Source organism: Giraffa tippelskirchi, chromosome 2 (genome assembly GCF_054371585.1).
Source record: "Giraffa tippelskirchi isolate mGirTip1 chromosome 2, T2T-mGirTip1v1.2.pri, whole genome shotgun sequence".
In the NCBI taxonomy this organism is placed as follows: domain Eukaryota; kingdom Metazoa; phylum Chordata; class Mammalia; order Artiodactyla; family Giraffidae; genus Giraffa; species Giraffa tippelskirchi.
The window spans coordinates 87587174-87613237 of record NC_137276.1 but is presented as its reverse complement, the minus strand read 5'-3'; the positions used below and the strand labels follow the sequence as shown (position 1 = coordinate 87613237).

The window sequence follows — 26064 nt, the reverse complement described above, 5'->3', positions numbered from 1 at the left end:
TAAGAATATTGGAGTGAGTTGCCATGCCCTCTTCCAGGAGATCTTCTTGACACAGGGATCAAACCTGCATTTTCTGCTTTGCTGGCAGATTCTTTACTGCTGAGAAACTGAGGAAGCCTGATAGCCTGGATTACTGTTCATCAAATAGTCATTTCAGTGCCTTCTCTCTGTAAACCCAGTATACTTCCCTGCACATTGAAATTAGGACTTGACCATGTTCCTTGTTTAACCAATGGAGGATTAGTGGATGTGACACCAGCAGAGACCTTAGACATGGCTGAATGGTTTAACCTTGGTCCTGCTCTCCAGTGATCAGCCACTAGAAAAGCGTGATCCAGGCAGCTGCTATTGCAGCAGCTCTAGAATGAACATATCTAGAACAGACCTGAAGCCAACTTACGGCCAAAATCAGGGCCATCTGTCTGAGCCTAGGTATATACCCCAAACACAATTGACCTTCAGACCCTTAACCATGAAAATAAATGACTATTTTTAAGTTGGTTAACTTTAAGGGTTACATGTTACATAACATTATTGTGGCAAAACATTAATACAAATCTCTTGTACATCTCCATTTTGTATCTGCTAGTAGCTGTCATTTAAGCATATGTAGCTTGTAAAGAAATCTTTGTTTAAAATTTATTTTTAATTTTTGAAATATTTAAAAAATTTGAAAACACAGAAAATAGCTTACCTGTCACCAAAATCTTACTATTAGATATTAACATTTCCCCTTCTTGATTCCTATAGCAGGAAATTTTAAACTGTACCAAAATTCATGTAAAAAATAAAAATATAATATTTTTGAATGAAAAACATCAGAGATATGAATAATGACTTCCAACTGGAAAGATGTTAGGACCAGATAATTTTTAGCTAAATTCTAGATTAACTTCTAATAAGAGAAAATTTTTATCATAAAGTTATTTCAACCCTGAAGTTATTAATTAGTATTTGTGACATAAGAAGAAATACATATTTAGTTTTTTGGGGTTTTTTTGTCCCTGTTTGCTGACATAGAGTTTTAAAACTCTTATAATTTTCTGATTGATAGGGATTATAGGAGAGTATCTTGTCATAATATGTGTTCTTTGTCCCAAGTTCTTGGCACACATTTTTGCTAAAACTTTTGGAATCTTCTGAGGAATGAAAGTTCTGTAGGCTAACGAGATGACTGGTAGCTGTGGGCCCCTGAAAAGTGAAAGTGCAAGTTGCTTAGTCATGTCCGACTCTTTGTGATCCCGTGGACTATACAGTCCATGGAATTCTCCAGGCCAGAATACTGGAGTGGGTAGCCTTTCCCTTCTTCAGGGGATCTTCCCAATCCAATCCAGGGATTGAACCCATTCTTTACCAGCTGAGCCACCAGGGCAGCCCAAGAATACTGGAGTGAGTAGCCGATCCCTTCTACAGCAGATCTGTCAGACCCAGGAATCGAACCAGGGTTACCTGCATTGAAAGCAGATTCTTTACCAGCTGAGCTGGGATTTGGTCACCAGAAAGTCCAAGCAATAATTAGAAATTTGGCACCCTGAACTCCTACCTCGACCTTTGGGGAGGAGACAGGAGCTAGAGATTGATTTATTCATCAGTGACCAGTGATATTATAAATCACGCTTATGCAATGAAGCCTCCATAAATACTCTATAAACAATGGAGTACTGGAGACCTTCCAAGTTGGGGAACACATCTATGTGCTGGGAAGGCGGCATAGCACAACTCCATGGGGACGAAAGCTCCTATACTGAGGACCCTTCCAGACCTTGCCCTGTATACTTCTTCATCTTCCTGTTCATCTGTATCTTATAATATCCTTTATAAAAACCTTTAAGCGTGAGTAAAATGTGTTCCTAGTGCTGTGATTATCCTACCGAAATACTGAACCTGCGGAGGGGATTGTGGAGCTATCTGATTGATGGCTGTTAGGTCAGAAGTACAGTAGGTTTGACACTTGCAATTAGCATCTGAGGTCAGTGTGGGATCTGCATCAACTCCAATTAGTGTCAGAATTGAATTAAGTTGCATACCCAACTAGGGTCCAGAGAATAGGATAACTGTTTCATGTGAGAGATAAAACACATACATTTAGTATCAGATATATGGATAAAGGAGAAGGCCATGGCACCCCACTCCAGTACTCTTGCCTGGGAAACCCTATGGACAGAGGAGCCTGGTAGGCTGCAGCCCATGGGATCGCGAAGAGTCAGATACGACTGAGCGACTTCACTTTCACTTTTCACTTTCATGCACTGGAGAAGGAAATGGCAACCCAGTCCAATATTCTTGCCTGGAGAATCCCAAAGACGAAGGAGCCTGGTGGGCTGCCGTCTATGTGGTCGCACAGAGTCGGACACGACTGAAGCGACTTAGCAGTAGCAGCATATGGATAAAAAACCAGCATTATGGTATATTATATTTGAATTAAATTTATAAATCCATAAATTTGATAAACATATTCTGAAAATAAAACTGCAAATCACTTATTAATATAATGTAAATATAAATAAAAAATCCAAATAGAACATTAGCAGATAAACCTATCAAACAATGCACTGTAATAAAGTGTAAAATACTTTAAAAATGATAAATTATAAGCAAATGATCACATCAATGATTGTGAAAGATATTTTATTACTTACTAATACAATGTATAACATTTACTATAATCATGGCACAAAGTTTTACAATTTAATGCTCATAACAACCTTGCATAGTATGTGCTATGTTAGGCAACATAAGAATAGTAAAATGGTATGAAAGATCAAAGCAATATATTTCTAAAGTATGACCTTTGGGGAGGAGACAGGAGCTAATTAATTAGACAAATACTAATTAATAAAAAATACAGGAGTATTTTTTACTGTTTCAACTGAAGTAATCAAATTGATAGTTATTCTTTTACTGTAATCATCGTTATAATTTTTGACCTGTAGGAAGGCTGGGAAAAAAATGAGCCAACTGCTATAGAAGAATTAGAAGAGCTACCATAATGTCATTTGAAATGACAGTGATGTTATACCTAGGAAAGTTAAATAAATAAAGCAGAAACACCTGTGTTTAATATTAGAATATAGTCATATGGCTGGATAAAAAATAAGAAAAATAAATAGCTTTTCTCACAATTAATAATAGCACTTATTTTTAACAGTGATAATGGCATAAATTACAAATAAACTTAATAAAAACACAAAGTTTCTATATGAAGAAACCTATACGGTCTTATGAAAAATATAAAACAAGATATGAGTGAATACTTCTTGGATGGATCAGGTTTAGCATCATAAATATGTTAATTTAAAAAATGATAAACAGATTTTAAACAATCCTGATTAGATTCTAACTTCTGAAAAATTAAATGACTTTAATATTCATGTGAGGGGAAATACTAGATAATAGCAAGAAAATAATATCAAAGAAGAATATTGAGTGATCATTTGGTATGACTTGAAAGAGGACATATTATGTCACCATAATTATATCATAAGGCACTACTGTAAAATCAGATTGTCAGGTCAGTACAACAGAGGAGTGAATCTAGAAATAGATTCTGTTATTTGTAGGAGTTTAATGTCTGGTAAATTAATGTTTAATGTTTGCATGATATTTTAATTCAGCAAGGAATTAATAGTTTCCTAAATCAAGTCTGATGACATACTGTCTGGCCATTGAAAGAAAATACAGCTTGGGATTTTCCTGGTGGTCCGGTGGCTAAGACTCCACACTCTCAATGCAGGGGGCACAGGTTTGATCCCTGGTCAGTAAATATGCCACAACTAAGAGTTCGCATGCCACAACTGAAGATTCTGCATGTTGTAGCTAAAGACCTGGCACAGCCAAATAAGTAAATAAGAATTAAAAATGCAGGAAAAAAAAAGTTTGCTCCTATATGGTACTAAGAAATTTTCTACTGAATTAAACATTTAAATATAAAGAGGTTTAAAAAATAGTAGGTAAAATATGTTTGTAATTAAGACAAAAGAATCAGAAACTATGAAAATAGACATATCAAAACCTATAGATATAAAATTTCTGTATGGGCTTCCCAGGTGGCACTAGTGGTAAAGAATCCACCTGCCAGTGCAGGAGAGGTAAGAGACGTGGGTTTGATCCCTAGGTTGGGAAGATCTCCTAGAGGAGAGCATGGCAATCCATCCAGTACTCCTGCCAGGAGAATTCCATAGCATCACAAAGACTTGGACACAACTGAACAACTAAGTACAGCACACACACACACATATATATAAATAAATATATATACACACACACACACACACACACACAAAAGGTAGAATACTTCTTGAAAAATATTTATAAATCAGAAGACAAATCGAGAATAAATATCTCTAATACAGAAATTATTTTTATAAGCTGACAAAAAATAAACCACTCAATAGATAGACAAACAAAGCAATAAGAGCAAATACAAGTAGCCAGTAAACCTAAAGTAAAATGCTCAAAATCCCTAGTGATCAGGGATTGTTGTTCAATCACTAAGTCGTGTCCAACTCTTTGCAACCCCATGGACCGCAGCATGCCAGGTTTCTCTATCCTTCACTGTCTCTCAAGAGTTTATTCAAATCATGCCATTGAATTGGTGATTCCAGCCTCATCCTCTGTTGTCCCCTTTTCCTCTTGCCCTCAATCTTTCCCAGCATCAAGATCTTTTCCAATGAGTCAGCTCTTCACATCAGGTGGCCAAAGTATTCAAGCTTCAGCATCAGTTCTTCTGATGAATCTTCAGGGTTGATTTCCTTTAAGACTGACCAACTCAATGGACATGAGTTTGAGCAAACTCTGAGAGATAGTGAAGGACAGGGAAGCAGCCTAGTATGCTGTAGTCCATAGGGTTGCAGAGAGTTGGACACAACTTAGTGACTGAACAACAATAACAAATACCTGTGTGTGTATGTGTATGTGTGTGCGTATGCACATAATGCCTTTAAAAGAGCTTTATAAAATCTCTTTATGTTGTGTGTGTTTTCTTGGAATTATCCATCTGTTAGTAGACTCTGATGTCTCTTGGGAGAATGATTCATCTTCATATAGTCAGAGTCTAACAGACAAAAGCTATATGACTAGGGAAGCCAGTCAGATAATGTAAAAGAAAGATATTGGATAGTGGGAAATCTTAGGAAGTCAGGGGACAGTGATAGATTTCGCATATCTTATCATAAGGGGGCAACCCTGCTTGGTGTTAGGAGAATTTTGCCCCTTCTATGGAAATGAGTGAGTTCAGTTTAGCAAATTTTATGATTTTCCAAGAGAATCATGACATTAAGATTAGGTTATAAAATATCTCAACCTTCTGCAACTAAATACTTTGGACTATGGGACTAGGCCTCATCTGTTTGGAAAATTTGCTGTGATGAACTTCTTCTATGTGGTAAATACACTGATATATTATGGTTTATAGAGAACAGTTTAATACAAAGAAAGATAAAGGGGAGACTATAAAAAGCATAATTGGGTAGTATAACTTACATTATCTTTGTTCTGATACTCTTTGCATAATTGGGCTTTTTATAGGAATCCAGAGATTTTAGAGCTTCTGAAGAGGGCTTAGAGCATTGGCAGCCTGTGTTTCAGACTAAGAAAGGAACATTTTTTATGGAAATCAGATTTTGAAGACAATGTTAGCATTTTCATTTGTATAGATAATACATAGTACGTCCATTAGAAAACACCATGTTTATTTTATTGTTATTTTTTTTTCATGTGGCTCACTTTATTGTGATATGATGGTGGTCTGGAGAAAACACCATGTTTAAATGTTAGATGTTTTGCTTATTTTATTTGACTATAAGTTTCTTCTCTTTTTTCACATTTAGAATCATGATGTTTAATAAAAGAAAAATCCCCCTCTCTAGCCCAAGTTAAATATATAAGCACATTACCTTCCTCTTGAGATCAGTATACAAATATTTATTAATATGTTTGTAATATCTTACAAAATTATAATATTCTTATGAGCCAATATTATAAAAATTATCACATCTCTTACCTCAAAATCAATATCTCCACAACAGCTGCACAGAAAACATGGACCAATAATGTTTAGTACATCCTTTCTATTCTCATTTTGAATTCTAAACTTTGGCAGAAATGGATGCCTGATCTGAGTAACATATCCTATTGGTATACCAGGAGGAGCATGGATTTCTATCTAAAAAGTAAAAGAATAAATGTAATATATCATTATCATCATTATCACTATCATCAGATGTCTAATAAGAGCTCTCATCAGTATAGTCTTTATTTCCAAGTCTACTGAGGTATAATTAACAAATAGTAATATATTTAAGGTATACCATATGATGATTTGATATACATGTACATTGTGAAATGACTACCACACTCAACACATCCATCACCTCATATAGCCACTTTTTTTGGTGTGAATAATTGGGGTCTACTCCTTGCAAATTTCAAGTATACAGTATATAGTTGACCCTTGAACAAAGCAGGAGTTAGGGGTACTGACTCCCCTGACCCTCACCTCAACCTCCCCACCCCTATCCTGCATAGTCAAAAATCTGCCTTCGCAAGCTGGCCCTCCATATCTAAGGTTCTTCGTCTGAGGATTCAACCAATCACAGATTAGGTAGTACTGCAGCATGTGATTATTGAGAGATCCATGTGTAAATGGCCCAGTGAAGTTCAAACCCTTGTTGTTCAAGGGTCAACTCTAATACTATTAACTATTGTCATCATGATATACATCAGAGGTCTACAGCTTATTTATTTTATAACTGAAAATTTGTACTGATGACCAAAATCTCCCCATTCCCTCACCCCTGAGTTCCTTGCAACCACCATTTTAATCTATTTACAGGAGTTAAGTTTTTTTCACATTTAAGTGATAACCATACTGTATTTGTGTTTCACTGTCTGATCTGTTTCATGTAATATAGCACCATCCAGATACATACATATTATCACAACAGCAGGATTTTTTCCCCATTTTTGGCTGAATAATATTCAATTGTGTGTATATGTACAGATGTGTATATAAATGTGATCTATCTATATGTATTTTATACACACACACACACACACACACACACACACACTTAATCCATTCATCTCTCAAGAAACACTTAGGTTGTCTCCATATCTACTGTTATGAATAACGTTGTAATTAACATGGAATGCAGATATCTTTGAAAACCTGATTTAATATCTGTTGGATATATACACAAAAGTAGTATTACTAGATCTTAGAGTTGTCCTCTTTTCAATTATCTGAGGAAACTCCATACTGTTTTCTATAGTGGCTTTACCAATTTGCATTGCTAATAAGAGCATACAAATGTTCCCTTTTCTTCTCATCCTTACCAATTTGTATTTCTTGTCTTTTAAAAAAGAGCTGTTCAAACAAGTGTGATGTGGTTTTGATTTGCATTTCTGATGGTTAATTATGTGAATACCTTTTCATATATGGGTTGGCCATTTGTATGTCTTTGTTGACAAAATATCTAGGTCCTTTGCTCACTTTGTAAGGGCAAGATACTGTTTTATAAACACTTAATTCACACTATATTCTTAGAAGGTTGGTTCTGTTATTCCTATTTATAGAGGAAATAACTTAAGGAACAGAGAGGTTAATTAACTTATATCCGATTCCCCAGCTGCAAAGTGGAAGAGATGAGATACCAACTTGGGGAGGCTGCACGCCCAGTGTTCACTGAAGCACTGCTCTGCTGGTCTTATATATTTTAAAATATCCGTGCCTACAAAAAAATGTCTAAATTATCCAGAACTCTTTCCTGTAACGTGTTTAAAAACAGTAGTTTAGATGTATGAACAGAGCCCTGATCACTGGGGCAGTTTTCAAATATAAGTGGCAATAGTGCTAGGATGGAAAGAAAATGAGGCCTAGAGTCTTCATTCTGCTATACAGTTGGGCCACTTTGAGAGTATCCCAGTATGCTCATCGTAACTAAGGGCTTCCTAGGGATGTTTTAGATCAATAATATAATGTATGTTAATGAGCTCTATAGATTGTAGAGCATATTCCATCAAATTCTGGTTTCCTCAGATATTCTTATGATAGATATTATACTTAATAAATGTATGTGGAATGTCATTCCTAAATGACATGGAAAACAAAATAATACATTATGGAGTTCAGTTATCTTTTCAAAAGAAGTACAATATTAGACATAAATCTGTGTGACTGTATCTCTATCTGCTCTGCTCTCATGGATCACTGAGTGACCCAGGCAGTGTTAATCTCAGACCAGTGGAGATATAAGCAAAGGGCGACATCCTATAAACAATCTGTGACCTGGCGCCTCCCCCTGAGATCCTTGTATCTGTCAGAGGGCTGTCAAATACTATGAAAGAGACACCTAGTCTTTGTGGATTGAAGGTGCTCAAACTTGCATAGCCCTATTACACGGACTCAAAGGTATAGAGTTGTTCAGTTGCTAAGTCTATATTCCATCAAATAAGTCCATCAAAATCCAACTCTTTGCAACACCATAAACTGCAGCATGCCAGGCTTCCCTGTCTTTCACTGTCCCCCAGAGTTTCTCAAACTCAGGTCCACTGAGTTGCTGATGTCCTCCAACCTTCTGATTTTCTATCGCCACCTTCTCCCCCTACCCTCAATGTTTCCCAGCATCAGAGTCTTTTCCAATGAGTTGGCTCGTTGCATCAGACGGCCAAAGTATTGGAGCTTCAACTTCAGCGTCTGTCCTTCCAATGAATATTCAGGGTTGATTTCCTTTAGGATTAACTGGTTTGATCTTCTTGCTGTTCAAGGAACTCTCAAGAGTCTTCACCAGCACCACAGTTCAAAAGCATCAGTTCTTAGGTGTTCAGCTTTCTTTATGGTCCAACTCTCACATCTGTACATTACTACTGGAAAAACCATAGCTTTGTACAGATGTATGTCAGCAAAGTGATGTCTCTGCTTTTTAATATGCTGTCTATGTTTGTCATAGCTTTTCTTCCAAGGAACAAGTGTCTTTTAATTTCATGGCTGTAGTCACCATTTGCAGTGATTTTGGAGTCCAAAAAATAAAGTCTGTCACTGTTTCCACATTTTCTCCATCTATTTGCCACGAAGTGATAGGACTAGATGCCATGGTCTTCATTTTTTGAATGTTGAGTTTTAAGCCAGCTTTTTCACTCTCCTCTTTCACTTTCATCAAGAGGCTCTTTAGTTCTTCTTAGCTTTCTGCCATAAGAGTGGTGTTATCTGCATACCTGAGGTTATTGATATTTCTCCCAGCAGTCTTGATTCTGGCTTGTGCTTTGTCCAGTCCAGCATTTTGCATGATGTACTCTGCACGTAAGTTAAATAAGCAGAGTGACAATATACAGCCTTGGCATACTCCTTTCCCAATTTGGAAGCAGTCTGTTGTTCCATGTGCAGTTCTAACTGTTGCTTCTTGTCTTGCATAGAGATTTCTCAGGAAATAGGTAAGGTGGTGTGGTATTCCCATCACTTTAAGCATTTTCCACACTTAGTTGTGATCAACACAGGGAAAGGCTTTAGCATAATCAGTGAAGCAGAAATACATATTATTTTGGAATCCCTTTGCTTTTTCTATGATCCAGTGGATGTTAGCAATTTAATCTCTGGTTCTTCTGCCTTTTCTAAATCTAGCTTGTACATCTGAAAGTTCTTGGTTCACATACTGCAGAAGACTAGCTCAAAGGAGTTTGAGCATTACCTTGCTAGCATGTGAAATGAGTGCAATTGTATGGTAGTTTGAACATTCTTTGGCATTGTCTTTTTTGAGATTGAAATGAAAACTGACCTTTTCCAGTCCTGTGGCCACTGCTGAGTTTTCCAAATTTGCTGGCATATTGAGTGCAGCACTTTAACAGCATCATCTTTTAGGATTTAAAATAACTCCACTGGAATTCCATCACTTCCAGGTGCTTTGTTCATAGTAATGCTTCTTAAGATCCGCTTGACTTCATACTACAGGCTTTAGGTGAATGACCACACCACTGTGGTTATCTGGGTCATTAAGATTTTTTATATAGTTCTTCTGTATTCTTGCCAACTTTTCTTAATCTCTTCTGCTTCTGTTAGGTCCTTGCTGTTTCTGTCCTTTATTGTGCCCATCTTTGCATAAAATGTTCCCTTGGTATCTCCAATTTTCTTGAGGAAATCTCTTGTCTTTCCCATTTTATTGTTTTCCTCTATTTCTTTGCATTGTTCACTTAGGAAGGCATTTTTATCTCTCCTTGCTATTCTCTGGAACTCTGTATTTAGTTGGGCATATCTTTCCCTTTCTCTTTTGCCTTTCGCTTCTCTTCTTTTCTCAGCTATTTGTAAGGCCTCCTCGGACAACCACTTTGCCTCGTTGCATTTCTCTTTCTTGGGGATCGTTTTGATTATTGCCTCCTTTACAATGTTATGAACCTCTGTACAATGTTACAAGCCTCCGTCAACAGTTCTTCATGCTCTCTGTCTGCCATATCTAATCCCTTGAATTTATTTATCATCTCCACTGTATAATCATAAGGGATTTGATTGAGGTCATACCTGAACGATATGGTGGTTTTCCCAAATGTATTACTTTTCCTCAAATGGAGAACTGAAAAACACAGGAATTGAGATACTCAGAAGTTAACTCTCTGTAGGTTGGAAAATTTTGACATGAATGTATCTGTTCTTTTCCTCACTCTTCTGTTCACTTGCCTCTGGAGTGGCATTTAAAGATATTCTCTATGGGGCTGTCCTCCGGGTTTGGTCAGGCCCTCATGATCATTTCAGGTTAGGGGCTTGACGAAGATGCCCTACCTTCTCAGCTCTCCCTGAAGATCAAAAAGTCTAGTCTCTGAGATCTCTGATCTCACCCCCAGGGGGCACACTGCTCTGGAATATGGGGCTAATTGCTCAGTCTTTTCCATCTGCCTTTCCTACAGTTCACTCTCAAGCATAAACCAATAGCTGGTGGACCACTTTTCCTTTAAATCTCATTTGATTCTATAGCTTCACTGAAAGGGTGAAAATTTTTGCTTAACTACTTTACAAAGTACTCTGGTAATTGCTCACTGACCTCCTGAAGGCAGCAGGGGATACAACACCAGTTAAATCTTAGTGGTCTCTCCAGAGTTATGACTTCGTGGCCTAGAAGATCAAGAATCCTCATGGTAAAAGGCCTAAAGCCCCGACAGGAATATCGGGTACAGCAATCAGTATCTTCTACTGCAAAGTAAATCTTCTGTCCAAGGCTGTTCTTAATTTCATATTTGTTATTTGTTTCAATACGTACAATGACTGAAAACATAGAGGATAAAACCATAATCATCATTATGTTAAAAATACAGATTAGACTAAAATATGTTTAGAAATTACTTTAGATGATATTTCATATTACATGGGGCAAGGTGTTTAGAGATGAACTAGCATTAGAAAAAAGGGAAAAAGAAGAAGGGGAAGTTATTAAGGTACTGGTAAATTAAACAATCCATGTGAGACACGGAAGATAAAACAGTATCCTCTGCTGCAGAGTGTATTCTCTATCAAAGATTGTTCTTAATTTTATGTTTGTTATTGGTTTCATTACTTATCAGGACTAAAACCACAGAAGAGGAAACCATAATCACCACTATGTTAAAAGAATTTTGAATCTAAACATTTTAGACTTACATTTTTTAGACATTACTTTAGATTATATTTCTTGAATAGTGAGAAGGAAAAGGAAAATTGTTTGGAGATGATCTAGGCAGAGGAAAAAAAGACAAAGAAAACTAGGAGGAAATGGTATTAAGGTACTGAGAAATTCAGTATCTATGTTAAGAGTATCTATGAGTATCTATGTGAGACATGGAAGAGAAAACAGCTCATATCTTCCTAATACCATAGACCACGTCAGAAAGGGAGACTTTGCTGTGAGGGATGGTGCAGTGCTGCCGATGGTCACAGTCATGCTAAGTGTATGCAGAAAATGTCTACTTGTTCATGTATCCAACTATAGAGGGGAATATAGGATGGTTGTTACATTTATGTGCCTTACAATATTATATTAAGTAAACGGGCTTAAGATTTTGTTATATAAACCACTCATCACTTCTCTTTCTGCACTGTGTGAGGAAGGTGCGAGAGGGCTTTCTCTCAATAAGCACATGTGAAAAGGGAGAGAGTGAAAATGGAAGAGGAGTTCGAACTCGCCCTGGGTTCATGGTGCCCTTGTTTAACTCAGCAGTGGTTGTTCAGAAGGGGGAAGTGGGATTAGACAAGGGAAAGAGGTGCCTGGCAACCAAGACTACAAGTCACAGGACATCTAGACCACTGGCATCCTAAGTGCACTGTGTACCTTAGTGGGGGCTAATGTCTTTATGGGGGGAAATAGAGACGTTCTATATACTGACACCCATGTGGTATGTTACCAAAGGGCTTCCCCTATTGAATCACACTTTGGAAACCTCTCCTTGCTTAAAGCCAGGAAGGAGCAATGAATGATCCCACATGTCCACAGCCCTCATTAACCTGGGTCATAGGATGGTGATGGTGAAGCCACCAAATAGTGGCTGAAATGGGTTAAATGATATGTATAGAGACCAAAACCACTCTCTTGTATTGTTGTGGATAGACTATTACTCAGAGATGTCCTTCACAAATTTTGTCACTATGCCCTCTCTTAAGTGTCTTTGCTCTAATTCAGACAGGACTTTACCTTTAAAAGAACCATCCTTGACGTTGTCATCTCCCAGTCAACGTCTGATGAGAAAAATTTTAATTGACTCAAGAGACGAGATCTATTATCTAAGTGTTTCATTAAGCAGCTTAATCTCAAAATTCTTCAAAAAATCTCAAAAATCATCTTTTTTATCTTTAAAATGAGTTCAGAGGGCTTTATATAATCTTTTAGTTTCTTCTGGTTACTTACAAAATGAAAACAAGACAAAGAATCTATGGTTATGTCTTTATTAAGTTTTGAAATATGGAAAGGAATAAGTGCTGGTCATAGCCTCATACGCTAAAAATAAACCGAGTAATCATCATCACTTTATACTGCTTTTAAGGTTATAATGTAGACTTCCATTTAAAGACAAAAAGGAAAGAAGAAAATTAAAGACATTCCTTTTGAAAAAACTGAAGAGTTATCAAGCAATAAATCTCTTAATTTATATTTAATGATAAAGACATACATATATTTCACAAATACGTATAACTTATTTTATACATAAATTATAAATGGAGTGCTGTATAATGTATGTATCTGTTTGGGGGGTTTTATAATCTCAATAATGTATGCTTTAGAATACCATATTTTTAAAAAATCAGAATACAAATGATTAACATCAAAGAGCTCCTTTTGAGAGAAAACTGTTTCAAGAATCTCAACAAAACCAAGAACATTATAAGTATCCAATACTATGCATTTTAAATAATGCTTATTGAAAATGATACTCTTAAATTTTTATTGAGATGCTATTAATGCATAACATTGTATTTATTAGTTTTAGGTGTACCTCATAATTATTCATGTATCTACATTTAGTGTGGATTCCCTGGTGGTTCAGATAGTAGAGAGTTTTCCTGCACTACAGGAGACCTGGGATCGATCCCTGGGTCGGGCAGATCCCCTGGAGATGGAAATGGCAACCCACTCCAGTATTCTTGCCTGGAAAATCCCATGAACGGAGGAGCATGGCGGGCTACAGTCCCTAGGTGGCAAAGAGTTGGACACGACTAAGCGACTTCACTTTTACTTTCTACATAAAGTGTGATGATTACTACAGTAAGTTAACTTGATCATTTAAAATACTCTCTTAGCAACTTTCAAATATATAATACATTGTTGCTAATTATAGTCGCCATCCTGTAAATCGCATCCCCAGGACTTATTTTACTTAAAACTGGAAGTTTGTACTTGGTTACCACCTTTACTCATTTCTCCAACCCACTGCGCCCAAACCTCCGGCAACTGCCAATCTGTTCTTTGTATCTATGAGCTCATTTACTTTTTTTAAATTCCACATATATTGAGATAAGGTATTATTTGCCTTCTTTTTCTAACTTATTTCATTTAGCATAATGTCCTTAAGGTTCATCATGTTATAGATAGCAAGATTTCCTTTTTCTGACTGAATAACATGCCATTGTGTGTGTGTGTAACTGTATCACATTTTCTTTATCTGTCAGTGGATACGTATGTTAGGGAAATAAAATAGAAGTAGTCTTGTTCAGGCTTCAGAGGCAAAAGAGCACGGCAGGCCTCTGACCTTGCTTCTGACCTTCCTGGATACTGTCTGGACTACTGCAGTGGGTGTCAGCCACATCTGCTGTGAGTTCCCAGAAGAGAAATGGCAATATATAGATAGTGAGGGGATCTTGGAATTTGTTAAATCCCTGGAGGAGGTCAGGCCAACCACTCCCTAAACTTAACATTCCAAGATTTGCAGAACAAAGCAAACAGCATTGTAAAAATTAACATAATACCAGAACTGCAGTTTTGCTCTTAGACTTATAATGATATCCATCTGTGGCCTGGGGATTATAAATGGGGGCCCAGAGACAGCAATACAAAGTCTCACCCACAGAGCACTGCCTGGGACCTTTTCCCATTTGAAACTCCGGACTGCTGTCACACAGGACACCCAGTGGTGATTGAGTCTGGATGTTGGCAAATTCAATTAGGTAATATATGTACTATTGCTCTCCTCTGCTATTTCTATTTTTTTTCTTTTAATGTTAGTATATTAAAAGTAGACTAGATAGTTCTCTAATAAATATTTGTATTGTTTATTTGTATATAACAAATTGCTTATTTTGTTAACAAATCCTTTGAACCTGAGACTAAAGTGAAAATTTTCAGCAAAACATTAATTGGTGCTGTGAGCAGGATTTGTGCCATTGTTCAGGAAGGAGATTAAGGTTAATGACGTATTTATTCCTGGATGGGAAGATTCACCTTATTGTACCTTAACTAATGAATAGGGCATATTCACTGGATTGTATGAGAATTGGAACCCTAAATTAAAGCAGGCTGAACCTTTAGAAGTTGCTGAATGCTTCCAGCTCATGCCAACTGAGAAAGAAAACAATGTACCACGCTGGGTCAGAGAGGCTGGATCCTCCTCTCTGCCTACCATAAGGTGCACAAAGCTAAATTAAAATTGGCTAATGAAAAGTTACAGTTGGAAAAAAATTACGTGATTTGCAAAGATGATTGATTGTCCATGTTACAATGACAAAATTATATTTTAGCTGACCAAGTCTCCACTTTCTAGTAGGTAGCCAAAAAAGCTGCTGTAAAGGTTGCACAAGCTAAATATCGAAAGCGGTGTGGTAAAGTTAATAAAAAGAAAAGTTCATCTGACAATAGCTAAAGCGGGGGTTGATTGGGGCCCCAATGTTTGGGATGGAGATATCTGGGATAATAGCTTGGAGACAGATGAGGATACAGGCTTGGGAGCATGATCTATATCTAGCTCTGTGGAAGCTGGGGAGAAACCTAAACTCTCAAAGTTTTATGCCCAGCCAGCATGGCATCGGAAGATGAAAACTTGACACCCAGGGGCATGCTATAAGGAAGGATACCCTAGAGGATTACACCCAACATGAAATTAATGACATTTTAAGTAGATTTCCTCAGAGGTCTAGAGAGCCCCTCATTTCTTGGGTAGCATGCGTATATGATGCTGGGGCTGTTGGAATCCTCAGAGATGAGGAGGAAGCAAACAAATTTGGCTCTATCAGCGATGACTCTTTTGTGCAACAGGCTTTTAGAGACAGAAACCACAGAGTCCTGAAGACTCAAATCTGCTAGAGTGGTGGCTGAAGGGTGTCTTAAGAAATATCCTTTAGAGTCCGCCTTGCCTGGGAGTGATCAGCCTTGGTATACTTTAAAGGATTGTGTTCAGAGATTGAAGGAGGAAGCTATGAAAAGTGCCATTTTTATGCAGCGTACAGATGAAGAAAGGCATATGCCTCTTACAGTACAAATAAGAAACACGATTTTTAAAATGGCTCCTCCAAGCTACAAACTTTTTATCTTAACCCTTTTGTTAAATGAGACTGGCACTCCCTTTAATGAAGTAATTGATAAAGTTCAACAACTAGGTGATTTGTAAGAATGGAATTTTGCAAAGAAGGAAGACAGAGAACAGGATAAAAGCCATAACAGATATCTAGAAGGGAGATGTTCACAGCTTTCCTTAAGGAGGGAGTTCCTAAGGAGAAAATTGATAAAATTCCTACTAAAGAGTTACGGGATATGTATTGCGCAAATGTGTGAGATGTCAGGAAAACTTCTCAGGATACTGTTCTAAACAAGGAAAATAAGGATGGGAAAAAGGAACCAAAAGGGGATAACCCACCTCATGATGATGAAGGTGAAGATGAGTCTAAGTACTCAGATTTATTCCCCAAGCCCATTTATCCATGGAAAGATTTGAGAAAGAATAAAAAGAAACAATGACTCACGAGCCAAACTCTGGTAAATTCTTGGATTAGGAAAGATATGTGGCCTCATGTTAAAGTAATAATTTTTTGGAAAATGGTTCACAAATGACTGTTAGGGCATTAACTGATACGGAGGCAGAGAACTCTTTGATCTGTGGAAATCCCAAGAATTTTAAAGTGATAAAAACTGGCCTTGAGGGTAAACAAATAGAAGCTGCACAAACTAAAATTGATCTAATAATAGGGCAGTTACCTCGAAGACCTTATTCAATAATGATTGACCCTATACCAGAATCTATAATTGGGACTGATATTTTGGCCAGTATGACTTTAGAAGTGAGGAGTTATCAATTTGGAGTGTGTGCCTTCAATTTGCAAGCTGGCATCTCCTGTAATCGTGAGGAAGGTAATCATGCCTCCCTAAAACTGCTGGCCGCTACTAAGTTAGTGCAACTGAAACAATGCCGAATTCCTGGGGCACAGACTGAAATTACTAAAACTATACATGACTTGTGAGAGGTTGAAACGTGAACTACCAAATCTACTGAACGGAATAATCCTGTATGGCCAGTAAAGAAAAGCGACAGCTCTCAGAAAATGACTGGGTTACCAGGAACTAAACAAAGTAACTCTACTTTTGACAGTTACAGTCCCTGATACTGTAACTTTAATAGAATGAATACAGAGCCATCCGGGACAATGGTATACGATGTTTGATCTAGTCAATGCTTTCTTCACTATACCTATAGAACAATTAGGGAATCAATTTGCTTTCACTAGGCAAGGAGGTTCGGTTCACTCGCTCAGTGTGAATTGATCATCTGTAGGGCCCTAATCCTTCTCCCATGGCCGGTGGGTGAGGAATGTAAATGTCTGCTCTAAGAAGCAGACAACTGGACATACACATTAATAGAAGGAAACCATCAAGAAATGGAGTGCTGATCATGCTGGACAAGTTGGATGAATGTGTACATATAAACGAGAATTGCTCTGTGTCCTCACAGACAAATGAGGTCATTGGGAATTCCCTCCACAGGGATCTGCAATGACTGACACATAGTTCTATAAATGCACGTTTGTCTCATCTTTTTTGTATCATCTGTGAAAGTGCTAACATAGTTTTAGTAAGTAAATATTTTTAGGTTACAAAGCTGACTTCTCAACTTCTCATTTTATAAAACTAAAATGCAAAAATTTCCAAATTTGAAGAAAAATAAAAGGCTGTGTAATGAGTACTATTAATGTCGCCTTTTTCAACTTATGAAATACAGTTCATTGTTGGTTTTTTTTTTTTTGTTCTCATTTATAAATAAATCACTGTGTTTATTTCAGTAAAAAGAAAAAAAAGCTCAGTCATGTCCGACTCTTTGTGACACCATGGACAGCAGCATGCCAGGTTTCCCTGTCCATCACCAATCCCCAGAGCTTGCTCAAACTCATGTCCATCAAGTCAGTAAAGCCATCCAACCATCTCATTCTATGTTGTCCCCTTCTCCACCTGCCTTCAATCTTTCCCAGCATTAGGGTCATTTCCAATGAGTCAATTCTTCGCATAAGATTGCCGGAGTATTGGAGCTTCAACTTCAGCATCAGTCCTTCCAATGATTATTCAAGACTGATTTCCTTTAGGATTGACTGGTTTGATCTCCTTGCTGTCAAAGGGATTCTCAAGAGTCTTCAATATCGCAGTTCAAAGGTATCACTTCTTCAGCACTCAGCTTTCTTCATGGTCCAACTCTCACATCCGTACATGACTACTAGAAAAACCATAGCTTTGAATAGACGGACCTTTGTTGGCAAAGTAATGTCTCTGCTTTTTAATATTCTGTCTAGGTTGGTTATAGCTTTTCTTCCGAGGAGCAAGGGTCTTTTAATTCATGGTTGCAGTCACCATCTGCAGTGATTTTGGAGCCCAAGAAAAGAGTGTCTCTCCTGTTTCCATTGTTTCCCCGTCTTATTTGCCACGAAGTGATGGGACTGGATGCCATGATCTTAGTTTCCTGAATGTTGAGTTTTAAGCCAACTCTTTCACTCTCCTCTTTCACTTTCATCAAGAGGCTCTTTAGTTCTTCTTTGCTTTCTGCCATAAGGGTGATGTTATCAGCATATCTGAGGTTATTGATATTTCTTCCTTTGATCTTGATTCCAGCTTGTGCTTCATCCAGCCTAGAATTTCACATGATGTATTCTGCATATCAGTTAAATAAGCAGAGTGACAATATATGCCTTGACGTACTCCTTTCCTGATCTGGAACCAGTCTGTTGTTCCATGTGCAGTTCTAACTGTTGCTTCTTGACCTGCATACAGATTTCACAGGAGGCAGGTAAGGTGGTCTGGTATTCCTACTCTATAAGAATTTTCCAGTTTGTTGTGATCCACACAGTCAAAGGCTTTAGTGTAGTCAATGAAACAGAAGTAGACGTTTTTCTGGAATTCTCTTGCTTTTTCTATGATCCAACGGATGTTGGCAATTTAAACTTTGGTTCCTCTGCCTTTTCTAAATCAGGCTTGAACATCTGAACCAGAGATTGCTTTAGTAATATCACTGCTTTATTTACCATTCTATTAAGAATTTATTAAGAAACAGATACTCATATTCACTGCTAGTGAGAATGTACATTATCAGTATATTTTTAAAAATAAATTTATCAATTAAAACCAAATTTTCCTCTGGAATATAGTAATTCCACTCTTGGAAACCTATCCTAAAGAAATGATGACAGATGTGAACAAGATTTAAGTCAATAAACCACAAGAGAAACAACATACATGGTTTACTGATGGATCAGCTAAATATATAGGATACACTTGCTATCGGAAAGTGATGGCATATAATCTATTAACTACTACTATAACTGATAATAACTGGGGAAGGTAAAAGCAACCAATTTGCTGAGTTATATGCTGTTTACCAGGTATTAAAACAAGAGAATTTAACTGAATGCCCTATATACACTGATTCTTGGTCACTAGTTAATGGATTGGCTAGTTGGTTTCCTCTATGGGTAAAGAATAACTAGCAAATTCCCTCCAAAGAGCTATGGGGAAAGGAATTATGGTCTGATATTTGGGGAACTGTTCAAACTACTAACATTTCAGTTTTTCATGTATATGCTCATTATGTTCCAAATTCTACGGAATGATGATATAACTCTATTACAGATAAAGAAACCCAAATTCAAGCAGTAGAAGTTGATCCAGGCTTAAGTGACTTAAAAAGTTTGACTTTGTGGGCACACCAAAAATGTGGCCATCTGGAAAAAAAGTAAAATACGGGTGGACTCAGGATCAAGGTATTTCTTTAACTATGGATCTCATTAAATCTGTTATTTTACAATGTCCAGTTTGTCAACATGTTAAGCATAAATCTTGCCACAACTAGTCAAAGGACAGTTAGCACGTGGCAAGTTGCCTGGACAAATATGGCAAATTAAATTGTGTTGGCCCATTATTTTGAGACAAAGAATGCCAATATGTGTGTACCGTTGTGGACATCTATTCTGGATATTTAGTGGCCATTCCCTTTGGGAAATCTAATCAGACTAACACTATTAAAACATTGGAGATAATTAATTTGTATTATGTAGTTCCACTTCAAATTCAGAGTGACAATGGGTCACATTTTAAAGATAAGTTAAGACAAGAGTTGCCCAGGAACATAATATACAATGGATTTTTCATATTCCTTATTATCCTCAAGCTGCTGATTTAATTGAAAGAGTGAATGGTTTGCTTAAAGAGCACTTAATTAAACTTAGAGAGGACTCTTATAAAAATTGAAAGACTAACTTGAATACTGCCCTCAATATTTTAAATAATAGACCTATCAAAGACTCAGAAACTCCTTTGATGAGAGTGACTACTCCAAACTTCCAGATTCATAAAATAGACTTCCAGCCTGAAACAACTGAGTATTGGGAAATTAGCCCAGGAGCACTAGCTCTTTTCCGAGCTACTACTGCAGCAGCTGGACTGGATTTGTACTCTATATCTGAATATCTGAATATAGACTTACTAAAAGGTTGATATGTGCTGTTTCAACTGATAATGGAATCAAAATGCTTCCCAGACACTTTGGCTTAATCTGGAGAACTCTCCAGTTTAGCTTTAAAAGGGATCTGTGTCCATGGAGAAATTATAGACCCAGACTACTAAGGAGAAATCTGAATAATTTTACAAAATGAAGGCAAGGATGATTTATATATTAATAAACATGATCGGATTGTCCAACTGCTAATTCTTCCATGTGTAATTGTCAAAGGACAAAAAAGGTGAACCTCCCACCTCATTGACAGTGAGAGGTGATGGAGGGTTTGGGTCCTCAAAAGCAGCATGTACAATTGGAGCTAAAGACTGGGTAAAGCAGCCTAATGGCCCTCCTATACCTGCTGATGTGATTACACAGGAGAAAGATAATACCGCATTGGTGATGAGTCCTGGACAAGAAAAATGGAAATATGTGCTGTCAATGTAAAAGCTTCAGCCTCTAGAATACATGTTGCTGGCAAAGATATAGCTCGTTTTAACCCTTAATGCTAAATGAATGCCTACAACTTCAAAACCCCATGAACTCAGTTTAACATGTGATAAAAGTTTCTTACAGCTATTTAATGATTCAATAATATCTCAGCTACACCAGACTTAGTCTTTGACTGATATGTTTGATTGGACTGTTTGTTCTATGCAGTTATTATATAGTACCTTGCTCAAAAGGATAAGACCCAAGGAATTTTGATGTCCACTGATATGTATGCTTATGGAAGCTTCCTGATGGGAGAGACTGACTGAGGGGGAAACTGGGTCTTGTTCTGATGGGTGGGGCCATGCTCAGTAAATCTTTAATCCAATTTTCTGTTGATGGGCTGGGGCTGTGTCCCCTTCCCTATTGTTTGACCTGAGGCCAAACTATGGTGGAGGTAATGAAGGTAATGACAACCTCCTCCTAAAGGTCCCATGCAGCACTGCCACACTCAGTGCCCCCAACCCTGCAGCAGGCCACCATCGACCCATGCCTCTGCCAGAGACTCCTGGACACTCATGGGCAAGTCTGGGTCTGTCTCTTGTGGGGTCACTCCTCCTTTCTCCTGGGTCCTGGTACACCCAAAGTTCTGTTTGTGCCCTCCAAGAGTCTGTTTCTCCAGTCCTGAGTAAGTTCTGGTGGCTCTGTGAAGGGGGTAATGGTGACCTCCTCCAAGAGGGCTTATGCCATACCCACGTCTGCTGCACCCAGAGCCCCTGCCCCTGTGGCATGCCACTGCTAACCTGTACCTTCACAGGAGACACTCAAACGCAGTTCTGTCTCAGCCACTGTGGAGTCTCTGGGTCCTGGTGCACACAAGGTTTGTTTGAGACCTCTGAGTCTCTCTGGCTGGTAAGGGGTTTGATTCTAAACACAATTTTCCCCTTCCTACCGTCTTGCCAAGGCTTCGCCTTTGCTTTTGGGCATGGGATATCTTTTTTTGGAGGGATCAGTTTGGTGGGATCTCCAGTCGATGGTTGTTCAGCAGCGAGTTGTAGTTTTGGAGTTCTCACAGGAGAAGATGAGCGCATGTCCTTCTACTCGACCATCTTACGCCACAAACAACTTCACTACAAACAAAGCTAGTGGAGCTGATGGAATTCCAGTTGAGCTATTTCAAATCCTAAACGATGATGCTGTGAAAGTGCTGCACTCAATATGCCAGCAAATTTGGAAAACTCAGCAGTGGCTACAGGACTGGAAAGGGTCAGTTTTCATTCCAATCCCAAAGGCAATGCGAAAGAATGTTCAAACTACTGCACAATTGTACTCATCTCACACACTAGCGAAGTAATACTCAAAAGTCTCCAAGCCAGGCTACAACAGTACGTGAACCATGAACTTCCAGATGTTCAAGCTGGATTTAGAAAAGGCAGAGGAACCAGAGATCAAATTGCCAAAATCCGCTGGATCATAGAAAAAGCAAGAGAATTCCAGAAAAACATCTACTTCTGTTTCATTGACTACACCAATGCCTTTGACTGTGTGGATCACCACAAAGTGTGGAAAATTTTTAGAGATGGGAATACCAGACCACCTTACCTGCCTCCTGTGAAATCTGTATGCAGGTCAAGAAGCAACAGTTAGAACTGCACATGAACAACAGACTGGTTTCAGATCAAGGAAGGAGTACGTCAAGGCTGTATATTGTCACCCTGCTTATTTAACTGATATGCAGAATACATCATGTGAAATGCTAGGCTGGATGAAGCACAAGCTGGAATCAAGATCGAAGGAAGAAATATCAATAACCTCAGATATGCTGATAACATCACCCTTATGGCAGAAAGCAAAGAAGAACTAAAGAGCCTCTTGATGAAAGTGAAAGAGGAGAGTGAAAGAGTTGGCTTAAAACTCAACATTCAGGAAACTAAGATCATGGCATCCAGTCCCATCACTTCGTGGCAAATAAGACGGGGAAACAATGGAAACAGTGAGAGACACTCTTTTCTTGGGCTCCAAAATCGCTGCAGATGGTGACTGCAGCCGTGAAATTAAAAGACCCTTGCTCCTCGGAAGAAAAGCTATGACCAACCTAGACAGAATATTAAAAAGCAGAGACATTACTTTGCCAACAAAGGTCCATCTGTTCAAAACCATGGTTTTTCCAATAGTCAAGTATGGATGTGAGAGTTGAAGGTTGAGCGCCGAAGAATTTATGCTTTTAAACTGTGGTGTTGGAGAAGACTCTTGAGAGTCTCTTGGACTGCAAGGAGGTTCAACCAGTCAATCCTAAAAGAAATCAGTCCTGAATATTCATTGGAAGGACTGATGCTGAAGCTGAAACTTCAATACTTTGGCCACCTGATGCGAAGAACTCATCCATTTGAAAAGACCCTGATGCTGGGAAAGATTGAAGGTTGGAGAAGAAGGGGACGACAGAGGATGAGATGTTTGGATGGCATCACTGACTTGATGGACATGAGTTTGAATAAGCTCCGGGAGTTTGTGATGGACAAACCAGGGAAGCCTGGTGTGATGCAGTCTGTGGGGTCTCAAAGAGTCAGACATGACTGAGCGACTGAACTGAACTGAACTGAATATGTATGCATGAAAAGAACTATTTAAAGAATGGTTTCCTGATCATCACTGCACACTTATCCCTGAAGGCATTACAAAATATGCTGACACCTGGTGTCAGGGGACTGTATGTCACTATAATGTACCTAACATGAGTGTTATGTGCCAGTTTCATATGTTACCTGCTGTTTTCGGAAAAGAATACTGGTTATCTCGTTTTACTGGAAATTGTCTTGATTTTGATAACTACACTCACTTACTGACAGACTGTGACAAAGCTGCAGAGGGACTACTATGTGAACCCATTTCTTGTGTTTGGTAACCCTGCTTACTGGAGCACTCTGCCAATTACTGTAAATGGATTGTTTTTCCAAAAACCTACAATATGTTTTTTGAAATAGTCCCTCATTTAGTATGTATTGTAACTGATGATGTGAACATTACCTCTGTGTATAAGTTTGGATCTCCTTTCCCTGGATGCTTTAACACATATTGATCATATATATTGGAAAGGGACCACCTATTATTTTACCTCTATGAAAACTCAGATGTTATCAACTCAAATGTTATTTCCTACTTTGTCTGTTCCTAATATTAGCTTTTTGTTAGAACCCTGACATAAGATTTTAGAAGAGACTGAAATGTTATAAAATGTCATAGGAAAACATAATCATACTTTGATAAAACAGTCTGTTATTACTACTATTACAGCCAATAGGTTAATGTACAAAAACATACTTCTCATTCGTGGTGGGACTTTTTCTTTACTACATCCCCTACTGCTTGGAAATGGTTTTCTGTACTGTTTAATCTCTTGTTTCTTTGATTATCTTGTTTATTTTAACCATTTGGAATTGTTATTTGACTTATAGAATTCTAAAAACTGTTTGTGTTATTTTGTCCTGTTCCTTGCTCTTCAGTCTAAACAAACATGAGGCCAACTGTTAGGAAAATAAAATAGAAATAGTCTTGTTCAGGCTTCAGAGGCAAAAGAGCATAGCAGGCCTCTGACCTTGCTTCTGACCTACCTAGACTCTGTCCTGACTACTGCAGTGGGTGTCAGCCACACCTGCTGTGATTTCTGGGAAGAGAAACACGATAGAAGATAGATAGATAGATAGATAGATAGAGAGGGAGGGGAGGAGGGAGGGAAAGAGGAGATCTTGGAAATTGTTATGCCCCTGGAGAAGGCCTGGTCAACCACTCCCCGGATTTAGCAACATTCCAAGATTTGCCTAAGGGTTATAAGTGGGGCCCTAGTGACAGCAGTCCAGAATCTCACCCTCAGAGGGGACATGCTGCCTGGGACATTTTCCCAATTGTAATTCTGGACCACTGTCACACAGGACTTCCCACTGCTGTTTAAGTCTGGATGTTGGCAAATCCAGTTTGATGGCATATGTACTACTGCTCTCCTCTGCTGTTTCTTTTTCTTTTTGGCCTTTTAATGTTATTATGTTAATGGTAGACTAGATAGTTCTCTAGTAAATATCTGTATTGTTTATTTGTATATAGTGAAGGTGAAAGTTGCTCAGTTGTGTCCATCTGTTTGTAACTCCATGGACTATACAGTCCATGGAATTCTCCAGATCAGTATACTGGAGTAGGTAGCAGTTCCCTTCTCCAGGGCATCTTCCCAACCCAGGGATCAAACTCAGGTCTCCTGCAATGCAGGCAGATTCTTTACCAGCCAAGCCACCAGGGAAGTTGTGTATAATGAGTGGCTTTTTTTTTTTTTTTTTTTAACAAATCCTTTGAACCTGAGACAAAAATGGAAGCTTTCAGCAAAACAACATAGGTTGTTACCAAGTCTTGGCTTTGGTAAATATGCTGAAGTGAACACGGGGATGGCGATATCTTTTTGTTTCCTTTGGTCAAATACCAAGGAAAGAAAATGGAACTGATCATATGATAGTTCTATTTAGTTTTTTGAGAAATCTCCATGCTGTATCCTATAGCAACTGCCCCGGTTTACATTCCCATCAACAGAATGTAAGTGTTCCCTTTTATCCATATCCTCAAAAAACACTTATCTCTTCTCTTTTTGATAGTAACCATTCTAACAGGTATATGGTGGTATCTCACTGAAGTTTTTATTTGCATTTCCTCCATAATTAGTACTATTAAGTGCTTTTTCATGTCACTATTAGTCATTTATGTGTCTTCTTTGGAAGATATCTATCGGATCCTCATTTAAATAATTTTAAAACAATTTTCCTTTCTACTAAGTTGTATGAGAACTTTATATATTTCAGTTACTAGTGTCTTATCAGAGATGATTTACAAATATTTTTTTCCCATTCCATATGTTGCCTTTTCATTTTGTTCATTGTTTCCTGTGCTGTAAATAATCTTTTTAATTTAATGTAGTCTTTCTTGTTTATCTTAGTTTTTGTTACTGTGCTTTTGTAATACATTGCCCAAGAAAACATTACTGTGGAGCATATTCCCTATGTTTTCTTCCAGGAGTTTTATGTCTTACTTGCAAGACTTATTTTATTTTGAGTTGATTTTTGTGGATGATATAAGACAGTGGTCCAATTTCATTCTTTTGCATGTGGCAATCTAGTTTTGCAAACACCATGTATTGAAGAGACCGTCTTTCCCCACTGTATGTTGTTTCTTTATCATAAATTAAAGCCTCTT

The 26064-nt window shown here is 37.9% G+C and overlaps 1 protein-coding gene and 1 long non-coding RNA gene across 5 annotated transcripts in view; both read right to left on the bottom strand.

The window, feature by feature from the left end:
* The window catches only part of LOC145539804 (phospholipid scramblase 2-like), a 63301-nt gene that overhangs the window by 8297 nt on the left and 28940 nt on the right, over positions 1-26064 (bottom strand). For all 4 annotated transcript variants that reach the window (XR_014077967.1, XM_081573964.1, XM_081573963.1 and 1 more), the window contains 2 exons: positions 11025-11245; positions 6002-6163 (listed from right to left, as the gene is read on the bottom strand). Coding sequence is in view for 3 of the 4 variants with exons in the window: in XM_081573964.1 (XP_081430090.1) it covers positions 6002-6163; positions 11025-11245 (383 nt within the window). In the remaining variant the exon portion in view is untranslated. The remainder of the gene's footprint in view (positions 1-6001; positions 6164-11024; positions 11246-26064) is intronic.
* LOC145539816 (uncharacterized) lies at positions 2612-5587 on the bottom strand. Its single transcript, XR_014077974.1, has 2 exons — positions 5482-5587; positions 2612-3824 (listed from the first exon to the last, which is right to left on the bottom strand). It is a non-coding gene; the product is annotated as an uncharacterized LOC145539816 (long non-coding RNA).